Source organism: Cetorhinus maximus, chromosome 31, assembly GCF_964194155.1.
Source record: "Cetorhinus maximus chromosome 31, sCetMax3.hap1.1, whole genome shotgun sequence".
NCBI lineage: Eukaryota > Metazoa > Chordata > Chondrichthyes > Lamniformes > Cetorhinidae > Cetorhinus > Cetorhinus maximus.
In genome coordinates, this window is record NC_135909.1 from 1,183,742 (window position 1) to 1,205,689 (window position 21,948).

The window sequence follows — 21,948 nt, forward strand, 5'->3', positions numbered from 1 at the left end:
GAGAGGAACTATTAATACATTTGATAGCTCTTTTTGTATGATGGAAACTAACCACGAGTTAGTCTGTTTCATGCATGGAGGAAAAACTGGCTATCTTCTTAATTTATGAGGTGACTGACTGACTTTTTGACACAAGAAATAAAACGTATTTAAAACACTGAAAAAATAAATCAAGCACGAACCAATCTAACTTTCCATCCTACATTAAATCAACTCTAACGTGTTGTTATCCTTGACCTGCCATTTCCAAGGTCCCACAACTCATCATTATTAATACCACGAGATTTCCCTGGACTTAAAAAATTCAACTGCACACGCAATTGGTTTGACTGCAAAGCTGTGCCTCGGGAAAAGGTTGGAGTTAAATTGGTGAAAATTTGCCCCACAGGGAGAAGGAAAAAGAGAAAGAGATGGGGAAATAAAAAAGATAATAAGACTTGCACTTTAACTGCGTCCTCCAAAAGCTCAGGACGTCTCTTGAGTGCTTAACAGCCACTTTGAAGTGTGGTCACTGCCGTAATGAATCAAGCAAATAGATGACGTTAATGCACAAAATTCCTCGTCTCGAAGTTTATCTCTGAGACCTGTGTTCAAACCAGTGCCAGCTGGCAGGATGTGAGGTCCCCTTTCTTTCTTTTGACAGTAAGGATTCAAGTGAAGGTGGAGCATTGTCAATCCAAATCCTCCCTGGTCATTGATCCTTAACACAAAACTAGCTCTAAGCAGTCAGCAATATCCAAAGTAATCCCCAGACAACAATAGCACTGACCTTGAGTATCCTGTCTTCCATTCTTAATTAGCACTTTTCTTAGACAATATCACCACCTTCAACACCTCTTTGATCCTTTTGTCTGTGACATCTTTTGATTATCTGCTCCTATCACTGCTTGCTTATCTCCACAATCACCACACCCTCAACTTCTCTCTCTCCCCCACCCCCCCCACCTTAGACCAGCTTATATTTCACCTTTCTCCTAACTATACTCAGTTCTGCCGAAGGGTCATGAAGACTCGAAACGTTGACTGATTTCTTCTCCACCGATGCTGCCAGACCTGCTGAGTTTTTCCAGGTAATTCTGTTTTTGTTTTGGATTTCCAGCATCCGCAGTAGCTTTTAGCTTTTTGTCTTTATCTCTGATCTTGCAGGCTGCTTCCATCACATTTGAAGTGATTTTATCAATTTGCAGCAAGGTCTCTTGTAGTCAGCAATATCGTATTTTGACATGGACAGAGGTACACACACACAGGGAGGTAGGGGCAGCTTGGCAGGAAAACTGTCAAGTTGGCTTTGAACTTATTTAGCATCCTGAGCAGAGTTAAATATCCCAGGCACTTCGTATGAATGGGTGGAGGGGGAAGAGAGTCAGCGTTAGGAGTAGAGCTAAGGAAGGTGGCTGGAGATGTTGTTCACTCTCGCATCCGACAGGAATTTTAAAGAGGAATTTAAGCTGTTCCGAAAATTACAGAAAAGTGAAAACCACAAATTTGAATTTCAAATTAAAGGGTGACTCATTGCAGTTACCACTGATCAGATTCTATTCCAATCAGTGATTGTCGTTTGAGAAGGTAATGAATCCTTTCAAATCTCAGCTGAAAATAAATTAAGAAATGATAAGGATAAAGAGTCAGGCCCAGAGAAAGAGGGAACTGGGGACTGGTCTTGATTATTCTCAACCCATAATCAAGAGTCTTTTCGCCGTCTCCTACTCTCAACTCAGAATATCAAAATGGAAGACTGAAGCCAGTGGCCCCAGGTTTCTCTTTGTATTTATGCCTGTAGATGTGCAGGTGGTTGTGAAAGTTGTGGTGGGGACTAACTTCTACTAACTAGTCACCTGTTGTTGGGCACTGCCTCAGGGATTTTATGGTAAAAGGGATGGTGAACATTAAGTATATAACTCCCCATCTTTGAAGTGGGCACATACAGATTAAGTGCTCAGAAAAACTAATCCCCAGACAACAATAGCACTGATCTTGCAGGCTGCTTCCATCACATTTAAAGTGATTTTTATCAATTTGCAGTAAGGACTCTTGTGGTTGAATGAATATGCAAGCTGTCGGTTACATCACTGATGTATCATATTGTTTCTTAAATGGCTTTGAATCCCCACAGGACATCATTAATACGTCTCCGGTGCTCTACCAGTTACGTGACACCCGAGACAGAGCAAAACAGTCCTATTCCCAAGGATAAATTTCAGTCTTGGGACTGGGAGAGCTCAAGGAATAAGGTAATAAAATCTCAGGTTTGATCCCTGCCGTTTGCCACTTCAGGTGATCTCAAGTATCGTGGTTCAACCTGGTTCCATCCTCACCCACCCACACACACACACACACCCCCACACGTGAATGCACCTTGTTATTTGAAGGCAACAGCTGGATTTTCCAGCTACATGTTCTGGCTGGGTGCTATGCTCACGAAATACTGTCCCTCTTGACCTGGCAAACTCTAGCGGGGACCAATTTTCCAAAAACAGGTGTATATTTAGCGATTTAAGATGCTAGTGAAAAACTTGTGATATGACTATACATCACAATCACAGCAACTACTCCAATAGTGTTCCTTTACTCATAACAAACCTCAAAAAATAATTACAGCCACAAGTGTGGAGATCAGGTATTAGGGTCATGACCCGCACTATGGGGACTCCTCTATAAATTCAAGCCTTCCTAGTTATTACACAGCATTACATAGAATTTACAGAATAGAAGCAGGCCATTCAGTCCCAAAGTTCAGGCCAGTATTTATGCTCCACACAAGCCTCCTCCCACCCTTCTTCATTTAATCTTCTCAATATATTACTCTATTCAGGTATGCTCTATGCAGGCACAGCAAGTAATTCAGCAGTATTCAAGATGTGGCCTCACCAGTGCCCTGTATAACATCCTTATTTTTATGTTCAATTCCTCTCATAATAAAGAATAGCAGGCTCGAGGGGTCCTGCCCTTATTTCCCATGTTACGTTCTGCAATCTTTCCAAAAAACTGAATTTCCTCATCCTTGGTACCGGTCTGGTAAATCTCTTCTGGATCCTCTTTAACATGTGGTGGCCAGGATTAGACCCAATACTCCAGCTGGGGCCTAACCAGCGATTTGAAAAGGTTCAGCATAAATCCCTTGCTTTTGTATTCTATGCCTCTATTCATATAATCAACGGTTAGCACGATATTGTAGGTAACAGTCTAAAATAAATCTATTTTCCTTACCGGTAGTTTCACTGTTGTAATCCACTGTTCCTGGCTGAAGTCTGCTTCCCTCTAGCGGACATTCTTCAGGTGGGAAGTCCTACAGAGAATGAGTACCAGCAAGCTATTCAGTCATGGGGGTATCATGGCTGAGCCTGACTGCAAACATGGACTTTTTGCTTGAAGACACAAACTTTCAGGAGGGAGTTACTGGGGAGCAGCAGCAGCAGGAATTGGAACTAGGGGTACCGAGGCGAATTGTACCGCACCAAGGTCCATGCTGCCTGAGATCAGAAATCAAACCTCCATATAGTTTGGTTACAGGCCTCCTTTACTCATCGAGTCAACGGGGGAATCTTACTTTCTTCTTTCAACACAGTATAAGAGCATTAATATTTGTTAGAGCCCACTGACACTCCCAACAACGAGTAACAAGGCACCGGGAGAACAGTTTTAAATGCACTCTTTATTTTCAGTACAATAAGAAGCCAGTAAATAGAGAGATTATAATATTCCAAACGAGAACTTCAAATGGGAACACCAAGGCCACTCCATTCATTAGTAAGCCTTTAAGGGAACATTTTGAACACCCCAGTGGAGCCAAGTTATTAACCAAGCCTGTGCTGTGGTCTGTTGGGTCAGTCCTTCCCTCCCATATGCAACTGTATGTTCGATAGCTTTCACTTCTGTTAGTATCACTCTTTAGCTGGGATGGATCAGTGGCTGATGATATATGAGCACCTGAGAGACAGCCAACAAAAAAAGCTGACTCCCATTTACTGCTACCCATTTCAGTTTGATGCAGCCACTGACAATTAATCAAATGAGTTGGTGTCTGAGCAAACATTTCCACCAAGCTACAAGTTTTTTCACTTTCAATTTTGTGCTCATTAACCTGGGTGATGTGAATACTAGCATCAAGCATTACCATGTTTTGGATAGAATGGATTGGATGACGCATAATTTCATCCTACACTGTCCCCGCTAAACACTCCCAGGACAAGTACAGCATGGGTTAGATACAGGATAAAGCTCCCTCTACACTGTCCCCATCAAACACTCCCAGGACAGGAACAGCACGGAGTAAGATACAGTGTAAAGCTCCCTCTACACTGTCCCCATGAAACATTCCCAGGGCAGATACAGCACGGGGTAAGAGTAAAGCTCCCTCTATTCTGTCCCATCAAACACTCCCAGGGCAGGTACAGCACAGGTTAGATACATAGTCAATACACCAACCTCAAAAGAATAGTCTCTGCACCAAAGCAACATTTGCACTTCCACTACCAGCTGATCTTGCCTCTCAACCTCCCAATGGACAGAAGATGACGTCACAAGAAAGCTCCAATTCTTAACCAAAAATGCCAAAGATAGCAAACATAAATAACTGGGACATGTTTTGATTTAGTTTTGGGGGTTTGGTGGTGAGGGGTGGTAACCTTCCTGCTAGCATCTAAATGGGTAAAATTTGATTAACGTATTTCTGGAATAGGGTGAAGCTTTGATCTAAAGCCACAACTCAGCACAGCAACCTCACCACAATGAAAAAAAAATGCACAGCAGGTCAGTTAGCTTCTGAAGGAAAAATCAACAAATTAACTCAACCAGTCTTTTTAATGATTCCATCAGATCTGCTGTGCATTTTCTGTTTTTATTTCAGTTTTCCAGCAAATGCAGCTCGTCACCATTACCCATTTTTATTTTACTCAATACCCACCTTATTATCCTGTGCTTATATCCTGTGCTAGAAAAATCAAAATCAGTCTATAAACCATTCCCCAACTTACATAACCTCCTTATTAAGCATTATAAAACCATTTTAAAGCACACAATATCCTTATAATTGTGACATACATATTGGATATTATAAAAAGGCTCTGGCTGCTGACAGCTATCCAATGCTACATTTTCTCCGGAGCGGTTCTTATCTCCTTTCTCCTCTCACCTCGCTTTGTGGAGATTTCGATTCCTCACCAGGGTTTGGTTTCACAGGCACTGGCTGCTGCTCTCCAGCAACCTCTGCAAGTGGCAATTTGGCATGCATTGGAAAACAGCTGGCTACTTAACAGACCCTGCCCCCTGCCAACACCCACAAATACACATTGCCCAGCAGGAGTCAGTGGATGGCGAGCCCCGGCTGATCTTCCCCTCCCTGGCCCCGTTCAAAAATCTTAGCAAGATTTGCGGGACTCTTGTGTGGTGCTGGCAGAACCAATGGATGTGATCTTTGCTCTAGGGTGTTAATTTGCAAGAAATAGTGTTGAGCTTCAGGTTCCTCACTTGCAAGGGACATGCTGAATTTCGATTAGTCAATGCTTGGCAAAGTTGCTCAACCCATATGGAGATCTTGGCCCTTTTGTTACACAAATCACGCTGAATGCTCTATGTGTTTCCACATTGCTTCCCCATTTTCCATGCAGAAAATACAGTTCTATTTAAATGCAGTGCCGAGGCAGTAAAACATTTTTCAACTTTATTTTCTAAAGCAAAAATGATTTAAACAAGAGGAGTCTCCTCTTGTAAAAGCAATTTCAAGTGCTAACTACTCAGGCAGGCTGGGCAATGCAACCTATATGTTAATTTACATCGCTAGTGCAATTGGCTGTGCCACGGTGTTGGCAGAGTGGTGCAAAGGGGCAGTCTGATCAGCACGATCATTAGTAAAGCCGGTTTGGCTAGCCCAATAGGACAATGGCACTGGGTGCACCAAGTCTGGGTACTCTTGGCACCACAATGGCACTGGGTGTACCAAGTCTGGGTACTCTTGGCACCACAATGGCACTGGGTTTTCCAAGTCTGGGTACTCTTGGCACCACAATGGCACTGGGTTTTCCCAAGTCTGGGTACTCTTGGCACCACAATGGCACTGGGTTTTCCCAAGTCTGGGTACTCTTGGCACCACAATGGCACTGGGTGTACCAAATTTGGGTACTCTTGGCACCATAATGTCACTAAGTTAACCATTTTTGAGTTGGCTCCTTTTGGAAAGTAATGGGTGAACAATTGGGACTGAGGAACAGTACCTTAAAATCATTAGTTACAAGGTTTGAAACTGATGTGCTTTTCTCTTGTATCCTTCATGGATATGAAAACTACTCATTACCCCATTCCCCACAAAGGATTTCCTGCTTTCTCCTCTGAATTCCCTATTTCATGAGACCAGCGAAATGTTGTCATCAAGGAATTCATTACAGCTGAATGGCAAGAGCGTGCAAGTTGCAGTGCTGACCTGAACTGTGTAAAACACCTGTCCTTAAAATTCAAACTTGCATTATGGGCTGCTTAGCACTAGGAAGAGGTACTAGTTGTCTCACTGGTGAGTGAGAACAATTTGAGGGGGTGCATTAAGAGTATTGCACACGCAGCATATCAAGTATTAGACTTGGTGTAAGTTACCACACACTGCATGTGTCCCCCAATACATTGTAAAATGCCAGTGACTGCGGGCAATTACATGCTGTTTCTTTGCTCTAAAACAAGAGTCAGAATTCAGCCACCTCTTGCCTAAACTGGGAGGTTTGCATTACACAATAAAGTGTGTTACCTCTGTAGCAAAATGTCCTTCGAAAGAGCGATCAGGGAACAGTAGGAAACACAAGAGAACATCTGCGAGTAGCCCTGCTGCAGCTCCAGAGCCCAAGGCTGCAGTTGCCTCACCTCGAGCACCAGGTCTGGTTTCTGACACTTCTGCCCCCGGGTTTGTGTGCTGCAGGTTTCTCAGTAAGACTGGACAGCCCGGAATCTGCTAACAAACTTTAGATGTAAAAATATTTCAAATGGAATTTTTGAGTGAAAGAACTCTAGAAAAATTTCAGCGATCTGTTATTTGTCTAACATATGTTCAAAATCTAACGCCTGCTGCCGTTTCCTGTTCAAAAGATTTAGCTTCTTGTTACAATTTTTGGGTAACATCTTGTGTCAACACTGGGCTGTCACAATTGAGGTCTCCAATGAGTAGGAGCTCCTGTCAGATTCCTAGCAGTAGCTTTTAGTATTCAAATCTAAAAATCCCCTCCTTGCTGCTGTAGCCTTGCTCTTTGACGTTCCAGTAAATTCTCAACTTTTGAAACTTTTTTCTTTTTAAAAAGTTCCCAAGACTGATTTTTAATATCGGATCGACTTTTGTATCTTTCAACTTCATGCCTTTCAGGTTCTATCTTCACCTGGGTTCTGTTTGTCAAGTCACACCACGGGGGGGGATTTAAATAAAGTCCCAGCACCTATTTAAAAACATTTTAGTAGCTCAACTCAACAGTAAGTTACACCTGTTTCTGTAGCATACCATCCAAAAGTGGCAATAGCTCACCATAAAGCCATCCTCCTACCTTCCTCCTCCTTCAAACGCCTTCTCATCAAGTACCTGTTCGACCATTCGCTCACCTGTCCTAACGTCTCTACTACCTCCTGCTGCTGCCTACTCTTCCTCCAGTCAAGCTCAGTGGGATGTTTCTTAAGTGTGAGAGGCACTAGTTAATTCGTAGCTTGGTGCAGCCAGCACTGGGCCGATGCAAAGAGGCAGCACTGGAGGCATCGCAGCACAAGAAAGAAACACGAGTTAGCTGGACCAAAGGTGAATTTAAAACTTCTCTTTCAAATGGAAGATAACGCAAGGTTTCAACCTAATGTTAAACTGTTCATAACTGAGTCAGAGTGAACAGAAATCCTCTGGGGCAGAGAGGCCGGTCCATCTCCTAACAAACAGGAATACAAGAGCAACCATTAGTGTACAGGAACGCTCCAACACCTCCAGCAGCGCATTCTGCAATGTGGTCTACACCGAGCTACGGAGATTTCATCCGGTTTTTGTCAACGCTCAGTGGGAGCTGCATTTTGCCAACGGCTATAAAGGGTGAAGGGGAGGCGCTCATATTGGAAATAAAACTTAAAAGAAAAAAAAAACCCACATTGAATTAATCTACAATTTTCACTACAACCACTTAATAGATGTTTTGACAAGTTCTATAATCTGTGTGTGTTTTTTCCTTTAAAACTCATTAAATTCATTTCAACACCTGATACAGCACAGGCCTGCGAGAGAGAAAGTAAGTTTGGCAAGTTGGGAGTCCTATTCACATCACATCACATAAACACAGGTTTGTGTTTAAAAATGGTTCAACATGTTAACTTAGCAGGATGACTATGAGGGAGGAGTGGCTGATACACGCCGTCTAACCGTTTAGCATGGATCAATAAAAGCATTGAAAATCAGGTCTGATGTCCTCTCCTGTTCCTCCCCCTGCATTTCTGAAGTACCTTCAGTTATCAATAAATACACAAATATTTTAATGTTGTATTTACCCCCTTTAGACGTTATTCGACCGTTTGTGTCCCCACTCCGTACTCCCTACATTCTGGCTTAAGTTGGAGGGGAGTGGGGCAGGAGAGGTGGGGGCATAAGTTTGGTGGGGGGTGGGGAGAGAGAGAAGATGTGAAGGAAAAAAAAACGAAATGGCACCAAGTGGGATAGGCGATGACTGTTTGCTGGTTGCTCGTGACATACATATTTCCAACTTTGTCTCGTTTTGCAGCCGTTCAGATACTCTACCTGGCCGAGCTGGGAAAAGAGACAAGTTAACAGCAAGCTTCTGCTTGGGGGCCCATTAGTCTTTCAACAGTGTAAAAAAAAAAGTCCACAGAGCCAACTTAACACATTTCAAACCATCAGAAAAGCCAACCAGGCACCCAACATTCTCAGCCCAGCCAACAGAATTTACACTTCGGTGCTGGTAAAAGCACGGCTATTTTATGGCTGTAGCGTTTTCTTTCTCTCCCGACAACCTAAAAATAATCGAGACCAATCTCTCGTGATTCTTGAATCGGTTCTTTAGAAATGTCCCACTAACCATTCCTGAAGTGTTGGTATTTTGTTTTCCCCATCGAGTTTGTTTTTTTTTTTAAATTTCCCCCTCCCATGCCCCGGGAATGTCAGGCACAGAGTCATTCGGAAAAACAAGCTGGAATCGACTGGAATGACGTGCGAAGTGTGGAACGTGTAGTGACTTTAGACTTGTTTTTTTTTAAAAAAAACTCTGCAGCTTTTGAATCATTTCCTATTTTTTCTTGAAGAAGCTGAACCTCTTCTCTCGGTCTTTCTCCTTTCCATCCTTGTCCCGCCGCAGGGTGACAGTCTCACCGCTGTTGGGAGATATAGGGGGCATCGTCATGGCACGTGTGAGGCCCTGGGGAGTGGCAGGATAGCGGTCGTCTTGACTGGTGGAGATGGACGTGGAAATCCCATCGATCCAGCTATTCATTTCAGCCTGCAAAACACATCCAGGTAAATATAAACAATCCATTTCTGTGCGCTCTAATCCAGGTGCCGTTCCAACCTCTTGCCACACTACAATTACACGATTGTTTGTCACCCACTGGTGATTTAACCAAGCATTTGCCTTGTGTGTGAGATTTAGGCAGTCATTGGCAGGTTATTTAACCACGAGGCTCACCACTGTGTGGGGAGACAGTGGTGTAGTGGTAATGTCACTGGACTATTAATCCAGATTATTAATGCTTAATCCAGACTATTAATGCTCTGGGGACATGGGTTCAAATCCCACCATAGCAGCTGTTGCAATTTAAATTCAATTGCTAATCTAGAATGTAAAGCTAATCTTAGTAAGGGCGACTATGACAACTATCATTGAATGTTGGAAAAACTCACCTGGTAGGAAATCTGCCATCCTTACCCGGTCTGGCCTATATGTGACCCCAGACCCATAGCAACGTGGTCGACTCTTAACTGCTCTCTGCAATGGCCGAGCAAACCACTCAGGCAATTAGGGATGGGCAACAACCACTGGCCTTGTCAGTGATGTCCATATCCCAAAAGGGAATAAAGAAAAAAAAAAAACACTCTCTATTTCTACATCCATTCACTTGCACTTTGCGGCAGGAATCGCTGGATAGTGATGAGGAGCTAAAACCGTAACTGATTTATTCCCTTCCCAGCTCAAGGGCAACAAGTATGATTGTTGGTCTTCAATATTCTGCTGTGGTTGAGATCAGCTAGCTCAACATGAATTGGGAATTCACCGCTGAACATCCTTGTCTGTGTGTCTTAGTGCAAGGACCGGGAGGTGCAGTTACCCAACTGAGCTATTGGAAACAGGCTGGATGACCAGGAATGGGAACCCACTGCCCACCGCCTCTACACAGCAGGACAAAAAGGAGAACAGGTTCATACTAAACGTGAATCAAAGAACTAACGAATGCTGAGGGGTGGCACACGTGCAGTTACAAGCACCCATAACATTTAGAACAATTCGGCAATTTCATAGGATCCTCTTAAAAGGTACAACAGCCTCACAGTCACTTTTCGTCACATCAGACACCCAATGTAAAGATTAGGCATTCCTAAGGTCAGGTACATCATAGGGTTAAATGCAGAATAAAGATATTGTTGCTCTGCCCCAACAACAGGTCTCAACCTGAACCAGTTACCTCCTCCTGTGTCCACCCAGCCCGAAGTCAAATAATACTGGGTATAATCAGCTTTGTCTGTACTCCCAAGGAACTTGACATCAAAACTGATTCCATATAGAATCCCTCCCCACAAGTCCTCAGCAGCCAGAAGAATCTTCCTTCCTTCAATTTGGACTAGATTTGAACCCAGGATCCAGAGATAAAATGTTAGTGTCTGATCTACTGCACCCCCCACCTAAGGGAGAGGGTTAACAAATTTTTATCTTTTATGTAACTGTATGGTACTTGAATGTATTCAGTAGGAAAAGGTTAAGTGTTCGGTATGGCTAGGGTTAAGTCATTGCCAACGTTTTCATCAAATCACAAATGGCTGGCACTTACGTCGTCCTTGGCCTGGAATAGGAACTCCTTCCCTTCGCTGAGTCTGTGATCAAAAATAAATTTAGTGAGCGATCACTGCAGCATGAACAGCGACAATATCATGATCCTGTACAATTCAATCAAAGCTTTCACCCCTTGAACAGCTTTGTCAGATTACGGCTGACACACTGACACCTAGTAATTTCAGTACGTTTGGAGTTTAACGTTGAGGGTAGTCCAGGGAGTGTAGGAGATTTTTCTCATTTCTAATTTGGCGATTTTCTTTTCTCTCTCCGATAACATCTTCCCATTTCACAACTTAATACAATCTTTATAAATCACTGGTTCAGCCTCAGTTGAAGTACTGCGTCCAATTCTGGGCACCGGACGTTGGAAAGAATCTCAAGGTCTTAAAGAGGAGACTCAGCCGAATGTACCAGGGCTGCAGTATTTCATTTAAATGGAGAGACCAGAGTAGTCATTTTCTCCTTAAAGCTGAAAGTTATGGAGTGATTTAATTGAGATGTTTAAAATTATGAAAGGTTAATAAGAAAAAAATATTCTCAGTGACTGAAGAATCAGCAACCAGAGGACATGGATTTAAGGTAGCTGGTTAAAGAATCAGAGGCAATATGAGGATTTTCTTTTTTTTACGTAGCACATTATGATGATCTGGAACACACTGTCCTAAAGAGCAGTAGAAGCAGATTCAATAATAGCTTTGAGAAGGAAATTGGAGAAGTATTTGACAAGGAAAAATTTGCTGATCTTTAAGGAAAGAGTGGGATTCACGGGACTGTTCTTACAAAGAGCCAACAAAGGCACAATGGGTTCCAAATGGCTTCCTTAAGCTGTTAACAATCTATTCTACAACTGAGGAAAGCCAATCAGCTCCTCCTCCATCACAAATGAAGATGACATATGGCTGAACATCAGTCCTCTTCTACTTTCATATATGCGGTATGATTTTTACCTGAGTTTGAAGACGTATTTTCTCTTCTTATAATCATGTGCCACCTCACACTTGGCGTCTGTCAGGCTGACCGGAACCTCTCCATGGTAAGGGATGCCACTGCTGGCACTCTTGGAGTCTTTGTAGAAACCAAGGCTCCTGTTCCTCAGTACACAGTACACGTTCTGCCATGACCTGCATGTGGAGAACACAGCAGTTAGGACAACTGATCCGTATCGGAAATCAGATCAGAGTTAGTACTTGCCTGCGCTACCTAACAGGGTAATGATTCGAATATGCCTAGTGGGTATCTCAACATCAACTACATACTGTGTGCTGCAAAGGGAGGGAGAGTCCATGTGGGTACCTGATAATCAAGCAACTATGTGTGAGATAAGAGGAGAATGGGGGTGGGTGGGGAAGGGTCTGTGCAGATGTCTGAGAGGTTACTGTGCATGTGCAAGCGTTAGGTGTTTGAGAGAATCCACGAAGGTAATCACACATATAGACATATACAAAAGTGTGTTTCTTTTGAGAAAGTTACTACAGTAGAGGTTGTGGGGCACTAATTCATTTGAGAGGCTATCAGAATGGTTACTGTACAGAAGGAGGCCATTCGGCCTTGTCATGTCTGCGCCAGCTTTCCAAATGAGCAACTCCCCTCGTGCCATTCCCCCGCCTTCTCCCCATAACCCTGCACATTCTTCCTTTTCAGATAATAATCCCATTCCCTCTTGAACGCCTCAACTGAACCTACCTCCAACACAATCTCCAGCAGCGCGTTCCAGATCCTAACCACTCGCTGCGTGAAAACGTTTCTCCTTATGTCTCCATTGCTCCTTTTGCCAATTACCTTAAATCTGTGCCCTCTCATTCTTGATCTTTCCCACCAGTGGGAACAGTTTCTCGCTATCTGCTCTGTCCAGACCCCTCACGGTTTTGAACACCTCTACCAAATCTCCTCTCAACCTTCTCTTCTCCAAGGAAAACAGTCCCAACTTCTCCATTCTATCTATGAGTAACTGAAATTACTCATCCCTGGAACTGTTCTCATGAATCTTTCTCCACTCTCTCTAATGCCCTCAAATTCTTCCTAAAGTTTATTTTTATTCATTTATGGGATGTGGGCATCGCTGACAAGGCCAGCATTTTACTGCCTATTCCTAATTGCCCTTGAGTGTCCGCAAACATTCCAGTATGGAAAGACTGCATTTACACAGCATCTCATCAAGTGAATTACTTTGATGTGACTGTTATTATTTGTCAATTATTTAGCTGACCTCCCCGCGGTGGTGTTCCTGGGTAAAACACTTGGGTCCACAATTGTTCAACATTACCGATGTCTGATTCTGCTGCATGCACTACTAGTGGTTATTTAGCTGACCTCCTGGTGGTGGCGCTCCGGGGGAGCACTGTATAATTCTGCTGCGATAACGTCATAAGGGGTGAAAGGTTGTGGTGTTATCAGAATATCTACAAATGAGAGGACGTGTTTCAGTGTGTTACAGCCTCTGTGATGTATCAGAGTGTGGTACGGAGTGACAAGCTGCAGTATATCAGTGTCGTGATAAGCTGTAAGTATGCAAGGCATGAATATTTTCTCGTTGCCACTGGGTGGAGAATGAGGGCAAAGGGAATATGCTGCTCACTGCTTTGATTTTGCTCCCTGATCAATCCTGCTGAGTCTGTTGCACACTTTTGCTAGTTTGATAGACAACTGTTTGTACACGCCTGTTGATTTTGCCGTCGCTGGCTTCTTACCTGCTAGAGGCTTTCTTGTTGTGTGACTCCCATTCGTGTTTACGACACAAAATACCTTCCAACTGTACCGTGGCAGCGTCTTGTGACTTGCTGAGCATGGTGCTGACGGATCCCGGGCGTGGAGATGACTGCGGTGTCTTCTTCACAGGACTGCGGTCCCTTTTTGATTCTGTTGCTGCACTCGTCCCATTAACGGGTTCTGATGCTTCACTGACCTGGGGAAAATGGTTAAAAACATCACACCTGGAATTAGGAGCACTTCGGTCATCAAAATACCAATTAAAATTCCCAGTTACAGGTCTAACTCTGAAGGGTAACACAACGTTCTCATTCTTCAGTGAAAAAAATGTTTACCTCATGTCCATCAGTGATCCACCATTAAATACACAAAGAAACAGTAATGACGGCATCAGGTCAGCCAGGCTCAGCCAATCGTTTGATAGGATGCCTTACATTCCAAATTATTTATTTCACTTAATTTTTTTGGGAGAATTTTGTGCTCAACAGGACTTTTAATGCTAATGCTATGGAATGAAGCAACCAATTTCAAACACTCCCAGGCCAGGTACAGCACACTAGTCTTTTTCTAGTTCCCACATTATCTGTGGCCTCTATGTGAAATTATCAATTAATACCAAATTAAATACAGAAAAAAGCTCCCTCTATACTGTCTCCATCAAACACTCCCAGGGCAGGTACAGCACGGGGTTAGATACAGAGTAAAGCTCCCTCTACACTGTCCCCATCAAACACTCCCAGGGCAGGTACAACACAGGGTTAGATACAGAGTAAAGCTCCCTCTACACTGTCCCCATCAAACTCTCCCAGGACAGGTACAGCACGGGGTTAGATACAGAGTAAAGCTCCCTCTACACTGTCCCCATCAAACACTCCCAGGACAGGTACAACACAGGGTTAGATACAGAGTAAAGCTCCCTCTACACTGTCCCCATCAAACACTCCCAGGGCAGGTACAACACAGGGTTAGATACAGAGTAAAGCTCCCTCTACACCGTCCCCATCAAACACTCCCAGGACAGGTACAGCACTGGGTTAGATACAGAGTAAAGCTCCCTCTACACTGTCCCCATCAAACACTCCCAGGACAGGTACAGCATGGGGTTAGATACAGAGTAATTCTCCCTCTACACTGTCCCCATCAAACACTCCCAGGACAGGTACAGCACGGGGTTAGATACAGAGTAAAGCTCCCTCTACACTGTCCCCATCAAACACTCCCAGGACAGGTACAGCATGGGGTTAGATACAGAGTAAATCTCCCTCTACACTGTCCCCATCAAACACTCCCAGGACAGGTACAGCATGGGGTTAGATACAGAGTAAAGCTCCCTCTACACTGTCCCCATCAAACACTCCCAGGACAGGTACAACACAGGGTTAGATACAGAGTACAGCTCCCTCTACACTGTCCCCATCAAACAATCCCAGGGCAGGTACAGCACACTAGCCTTATTCCAGATTTTAATTTCTGTGGTCTCTGCGTGAAATGATCAATTAGTACCATACAAGGCCTGTGTCCGCTAGGAACTGAGCTCAGGCCAATTGAGGACTGTGATGATTTCTGCCATCAAATACTATTTGTTGTCTAGGCTCAAAAGGGACTAATGACAAGGTACTGGAGGCCTGCCACTGCCTGTGGAACTCACCCAAGCAAGAATCAGCAGCTTCGGAAGAGGAGGGCGATAAACTAATAGCTGTAGAATCTGTGGGGATTCAATTGCTGCTGGTGAAGCACTTCACTGTATTACAATTAACTCTTCTGGAGAAATATGTGCTTCAGAAAGAGACAAAGCTACACCCTCGTTGCTGATTTTGCCAGAGAGGAAAATTCAACATTGAGCTGGTCCAAGATGTGGTGCACTGACTTTTCCTGGACAAGCCAAAGTTCGCAACGCTAACTGAAGCTTTAAGCGTATTAAGCGATAACTGCAGATTGGGTGTGGCCCCCAAACCCTCTGAGAATGGCTTGGAAGGATCTGGTAGCAAGAAAGCTTCATGGCTGTCTCTGCTGTGGACATTGAACACTCACAGCAGATAGACTGCAGCGGCCCAAGAAAGCGACTCAACATCACCTTCTCAAGGGCGATTACGGATGGGCAATAAAGACTGGCCTTGCCAGCAACGCCCACGTCCCATGAACAAACTTTTTACAACAATTTAAAATGACCTCTCTTTTGAAGGATGTTGGCGAAAACAGATCTCCTCTGACATCTGTACTGTGTTTGGACTCATTATGTCAGTGCTGCGCTACTTATGAGTGGGATCAGAATCAGAATCAGAATCAATCAGGTGGCCATCGCACTTGCATTGTTCAGCCTCTCATGAGAGGACTAGGCCAGAAACCCCCATAGAAAGGCCTGTGTACAGCAAGGTGCCTTTTAAATGCCAGCAGCAAGAAAGAAAGGAGGAAAATACTGACCAGAAATAAGCACAGAAATGCAAAGGTTGAGAGAAACAGAGGAAAAAAAAAACACTATCTCATGCAGAAAAGTCTAAACTTGGCAACAATCTTTCTTCTGGAAACCTGCTTCAGCAGGCCAGGCTCTTGGGTTACCTAAATACCCACTTTATACATAGCTAGGTGCATATCGGGTCATAATGGTCTGCAAGGTGCCCGATTGCATTGAACAATCCATTTAAAATAAATAAGGCTCGTGCAGGCTCAACCGTGCCAGCACCTTTGAGCAATATTGTGCAACGCGTTTCCGGCAGAAACGACGTCACAATCGGTGTCCACTGCCAGTGAGGCCCTGCGCTGTGGGTGGAAAGTTATTCAGCCAACCCTAAAAGCCTGCATTGGTTTGATACAGTGACTTGAGGGGGCTGATGATTTCATCAGCTGAGATCACCATCTGGTGGGCAAGAAGGGAAACCGCACAAGAATATCCGAGGCTGATGAAAAGGGACAAGTGCCTATGAGTCACAGCAACTCCACTGGTTTCTGAATAAATATATTTTTAAAAAAAAAAGAGGCTCACAGATTTTCCACGGTGTTTTTTAAAAATGTATTTACGGGATGTGGGCTTCGCTGGCTAGTCCCAGCATTTATTGCCCATCCCTAATTGCCTCTTGAGAAGGTAGGGGGGGTTGAGCCGTCTTCTTGAACCGCTGCAGTCCGTGTGGTGTAGGTACAGCCACAGCGCTGTTAGGGAGGGAGTTCCAGGATTTTGACCCAGTGACTGTGAAGGAACGGCCGATATATTTCCAAGTCAGGGTGTTGAGTTGCTTTTCATTTTTAAGATGAGTGTGTTACACTTTGTGAAACAAAATGCTTGATTCCGCAGCTAAGGTGCAGCGACGTGCCTTCAGATCGCAAGATCTACCTGCTCGGAACAGATACATCCTGAGGTCACTCGGAGAACAATTTTCTTTTAGGTTCGTCTTGAATTCAAGTAATTTGTGGATGGATTCAGTTCAGATTGTTAAAAAAAAAGGGTGGCATAACCTTAAAATTTGTTCTAGGCCTTTCAGGGTTGATGTTAGGAAGCATCTCTTGACACTATGGGTGCTGGCAATCAGGAACATTCCCTCCCAAAAAACTGTTGTGGCTAGGGGGTATAGTGGAGAGGTGGGGGGGGTCAATTGAAAATGTCAAAACTGATCGATTTTTGTGGCGAAAGGTTATTAAGGGTCATGGAACCAAGTTGGGTGGATAAAAGTTAAGGTACAGTTCAGCCATGATCTAACTCGAATGGTGGAACAGGCTCCAGGCGCTGAATGGTCTCCTCCCGTTCCTAAGGATTGATTGGCTTTATTAAGATTGCTTTACATCTCAGAAAGCGCACAGTGACTCAACACTTACGTACGTGTAGACTAGTGGATGCTTTCTGGTTTTGCTCAAGGGGTATGGGGAGAGAACGGGAGTATGGCGCTGAGATAGAGGATCAGCCATGATCATACTAAATGGTGCAGCAGGCTCGAAGGGCCGAATGATTTACTCCTGCTCCTATTTTCTATGAGTTAGAAGATATGCGGTTTTATGGCAATGTAGGTGTTATGTTATGTAAGGTACATTGGGGCCGTTAATTTTTCCAGGAACTTTATTTGCCTTTGGTTCATTATTTTCTTTCTCTTCAATTCTGATTAGCTCCTCCTTTATAATGAGCCACTCAACAAAGTGAGATAGCAAGCACGGCATGTTTACATGGAGACCGGATCTTAAGCATGACTTCTGATAAAAGTGAACCTCCACGCGGGGAGTCAAGTGCGTATTAAACGTAGTCTTCGGGGTGTTAATTCTAATAGTTGTTTGTTGAGGAAGAATGAGTCTGAAGCTAGCCTGTACCTTAAAACAGGTTTATTTCCAACACAGCAAAGTAGTCATAGTCCCTCCCAGACATTCAGACTGAACTGGTTTATATACTCGTACAATGATTCTCTAATCTTTTCCCAATTGGGGACAGTTGTGCTTAATTACCAACTTAAAAGCAAGTATTCTATTGCCGCACAATTTCAACATTAACACGGGGGAACTGGGGGTTGGAGGGTACGGCATATGTAGACCAAGATTTGGAGACATTATTCGGCCCTCATTTTAAAATCATCCATTCAGTCTTTAAGTTTGCATTTCAAACTTCAATCCCGATGTCCACGTTTATAATGGAAACAGCACCTTTAATAATATCTTTATTGGGGGAAGAATGCGATTACAGCCCGAGAAGTGCACCTGCCCAAAAGCTCCCCTCCCTAATTCATCTCTCCTTGCCTACATATCCTTCTATTCCTTTGTTCCTCATGTATTTATTCAGCTTCCCCTTAAATGCATCTATGCTATTCGCCTCAACCACTCCTTGTGGTAGTGAGCTCCACAATCTTGCCAACAACATTCCCTCTAATTTTTTTTTTTGGAGTGTGTGGGTGATTTATTTAAATGTGTGGTCACGCACATGGAGGAACTCATGTGTGACCCGCGTGGGACTTTTGAGTTGCTGCGCAGCCGTGAAACTTATTGGGAACATTGCTCACCTCTCCCTGGGTAAAGAAGATTCTCCTGAATTCCTTATTGGATTCATTAGTGACGACCTTGTAATTGTAGCCCCATAGTTTTGAATGCCCCCACAATGGATACATCAAATCTAAGTCTACCTTATCACAATGTTAAAGATCTCTAGGGTCACCACCCCCCACTCAGCCTTCTCTTTCTTAGAGGAAAGAGCTCCAGCCTGTTCAGTCTTTCATATAAGCAACATATATGGCAGAGATGAAAGTGAAAGAGCACCAGGAAGAAAAGTGGCAAGGAAGCAGAAAGCACTTACAGTCACAGTCACAGATGACGATACACCATCTCTCAATTGTCTGAAATCTTCCAACGGCTGAAAGAATGGAGTAACACCCATTATAACCAAGGAAAGGTAAGGTATGAAATTAGCGAAGTCCTTCCCAAAGCTTGACAGATGAAGGTTGTGGTTACATTTGCAGAACAACGAAAACAGTCCCACCAGACTTTCGCCTAATCCTAACACAACTAGCATCAACCACAAGGTTTAACTCTGCATCTCGGTGTTTTAATACTGGATACACACGTACTAAAATAGGCCATGGCTCCACAGGAGGGTTAGCAGGCAGAATTGGATACAGAGCCACATAGAGGCATATTCGGAGTGTGTAGGTGATTTATTTAAATGTGTGGTCACGCACATGGAGTAACTCATGTGTGGCCCGCGTGGGACTTCTGAGTTGCTGCGCAGCCATGAAACTTATTGGGAACATTGCTCACCTCTCCCTGGGTAAGGAAGATTCTCCTGAATTCCTTATTGGATTAATTGGTGAATACTTTTTAACTGTAGCCCCTTCGTTTTGAATGCCCCCGCAATGGATACATCAACTCTAAGTCCACCTTATCACAATTTTAAAGATCTCTATGGTCACCATAGACCAAAAGCTTGGTAAGGTAGCTGCAGCTTGAAAGAGGAAAGAGAGGGAAAAAGGTGGAGAGATTAAGGGAGGGAATTCCAGAGCTTAGGGCCCAGGCAGCTGAAGATATGGCCGTCAATGGTGGAGGGATCAAGGTTGGGGATGTGCAAGACACCAGAATTGGAGGAGCACGGAGGTCTCTGAGGATTGTAGGCTGGAGGAGGTTACAAAGATAGAGGGGGGAAAAGTCATGGAGGGATCTGAACATGATGCCTCCATGTGGTCACTGTTGGGTGCCGCTGAGCACATGGGTCCTAATTATACAAATCGTACACTCACGTGGCTACACTGCTGCCTTTCTTGGACAGCAGGTCCCAATCAGTGGCTAACAGAGGAGGGCCTAGTGACTTACCTGTGGTGACTCCATGTCCGAGTGCACTCCATTCTGAGCGATGGGTTCCAAGTGATTCACCATCTCACCATCCCTGAAAAATAACAAAACCCCAAAATTGATGTTAGTAAACCTTTAGACAGGTTGCTGGTAGCACAACCATTCTACATGGCTTTTAGCTGATGCTATATAAAATTCTCCCAGAGTCTGGCATCTTAACGGAAAGAATAGCTGTTGGGATGCTGTGCGGACTGACAGCTTGCCCTTATGCTTTAAGGAGGGTATGTGATCCATCCGCTAGGTTGAAGCACCTACCCAGGTAATTTTGTGTGGAAGCATCTCAGCTGAAGAGATATCTTTCCCGTTGGTCTGGATTCAAACCCAAGTCTCATGGACTGAAAGGACAGCAGAAACATTGAGAAACTACCAACAGGTTATATTAAGGGGGAGATCATTGTAGGCAATGCTCATGAACCCTGCTAATACACTGCAAATAGCACAGGCCTGTGATCAAACTGACTGTGCCTTCTAGACAAGCTGATGCATTGTGTAGGGAGAACATCGTTGGGACGTGAGATGGTGCACCAATAACCCAGGGATGCTTGCTACAACAATCCTTCACGGCTTCCAAGTAAAATACTGTATTTCAGTAATAGTTTAGATCATTTCCTTGTCTTGTTCCCTCTTTCTGTAAAAAGAAATGCGCTTCTCATCATTGAAGTGTGTATATATCAGATTAATGGGGGAGGAGTAGTAGAAAACTTTGGAGAGTGATGATGCTATCAGATCCAATCTCAGTGAGCAGGAAAAGCTCAGCGCTGGAGAATTTCAGCTATGGAGAAAGATTGAATAAGCTGGGGCTGTTTTCTTTGAAAAGAGAACGAGAAGATATTTAGTTGAGCTGTATAAAATTACAAGGGGTCTTTTTCACGCTAACAGAGAAGTCAATAATCAGGGGGTATAGATCTAAAGTAATTGGTAGGAGAGAGTTGAGAATTTTTTTATCCAGAGAGTGGTGGGGATTTGTAACTCATTGCCTGAAAAGAGTAATTTTTACTCACCCTATTTAAAAAAAAACTTTGGAAAAATGGAGATTGAGGAGAGATTAGATTGAGATGTACACATTATTACAGCCTTGGATAAGTGGACAAAGGAAAGCTATTTCTGTTAGCTGATGGTGCAAGGTTTGGGGACACAGATTTAAGGTTTTAGGCAAGAGATGCACGAATGGGCACTGGGGCACTGTGCATGGCACATGAACCCGTCTGCAGGTTCCCTTGTCACCAAACTCTGGTGGGCACTTACAGCAGGAGAACCTTGATCTTGGTTACGGGTGGCTTAGCTTATAGTCTACCAGCATTGGGCATTAATGGACTTTCACCACTGCAGCCTTTACAGACTCTCCCCCCGCGACATCGTAAACAGTCCAGACATGAACGACAAAGTCACAAATGCTTTCTAACTAATTGCACATATATGCGGATCATTTATAAGCTTCCTCTTACTTTAAAATCACATTCAAACTTCTAAGCAACCATGCAGGAGCAAATTTTTAGTGTCTATAATTCTGTTGCTAAAATTTCCCTATAGTACAGTAAGCAATTTGGGAGCTATGGCATATAAAAGGAACATTTGCTTGGTCCACATATGATGGGAACTTATCCCTGGAGCTAAAGGCCTGACTGGTGAGTGCTATTACCGTGCCAATTCATTCTGCTGTGCCCGACTCCTGGACTCCATACTGTCTTCTGTCACGGAGACGTGCGGTGTAGGGGGCGAAGGTGGTGGAGGTGGCTTTCTCTTCCTCTCCTCCTCCTCCTGTTTGAGGCGAATCTCTTGTTGCTCCAGCTGCAACACAGGATGGGATGCTAAGGCATCGTTCTCACCAAAAACAAAGATGGTACTTGGAATGCATACGGACTTGACAGCTCAGAAAACTTGCCAGCAAACGGGAATACTACTCAAGGAAGGACAACTGACTGTGTTATGAATTTCTATGCCT

At 43.9% G+C, this 21,948-nt stretch overlaps 1 protein-coding gene across 3 annotated transcripts in view; it reads right to left on the reverse strand.

Moving 5' to 3' along the window:
• Window positions 1-3,632: 3,632 nt before the first annotated feature.
• sptbn2 (spectrin, beta, non-erythrocytic 2) overlaps window positions 3,633-21,948 on the reverse strand; it is a 297,786-nt gene continuing 279,470 nt past the window's right edge. For 2 of the 3 annotated variants that reach the window (XM_078532659.1, XM_078532660.1), the window contains 7 exons: window positions 21,646-21,794; window positions 19,968-20,040; window positions 18,958-19,014; window positions 13,682-13,896; window positions 11,942-12,115; window positions 10,990-11,032; window positions 3,633-9,446 (listed from right to left, as the gene is read on the reverse strand). In XM_078532659.1, coding sequence (XP_078388785.1) covers window positions 9,237-9,446; window positions 10,990-11,032; window positions 11,942-12,115; window positions 13,682-13,896; window positions 18,958-19,014; window positions 19,968-20,040; window positions 21,646-21,794 — 921 coding nt within the window. In that variant the 3' untranslated portion in view covers window positions 3,633-9,236. The remainder of the gene's footprint in view (window positions 9,447-10,989; window positions 11,033-11,941; window positions 12,116-13,681; window positions 13,897-18,957; window positions 19,015-19,967; window positions 20,041-21,645; window positions 21,795-21,948) is intronic. The other variant, XM_078532661.1, reaches the window with a different exon arrangement.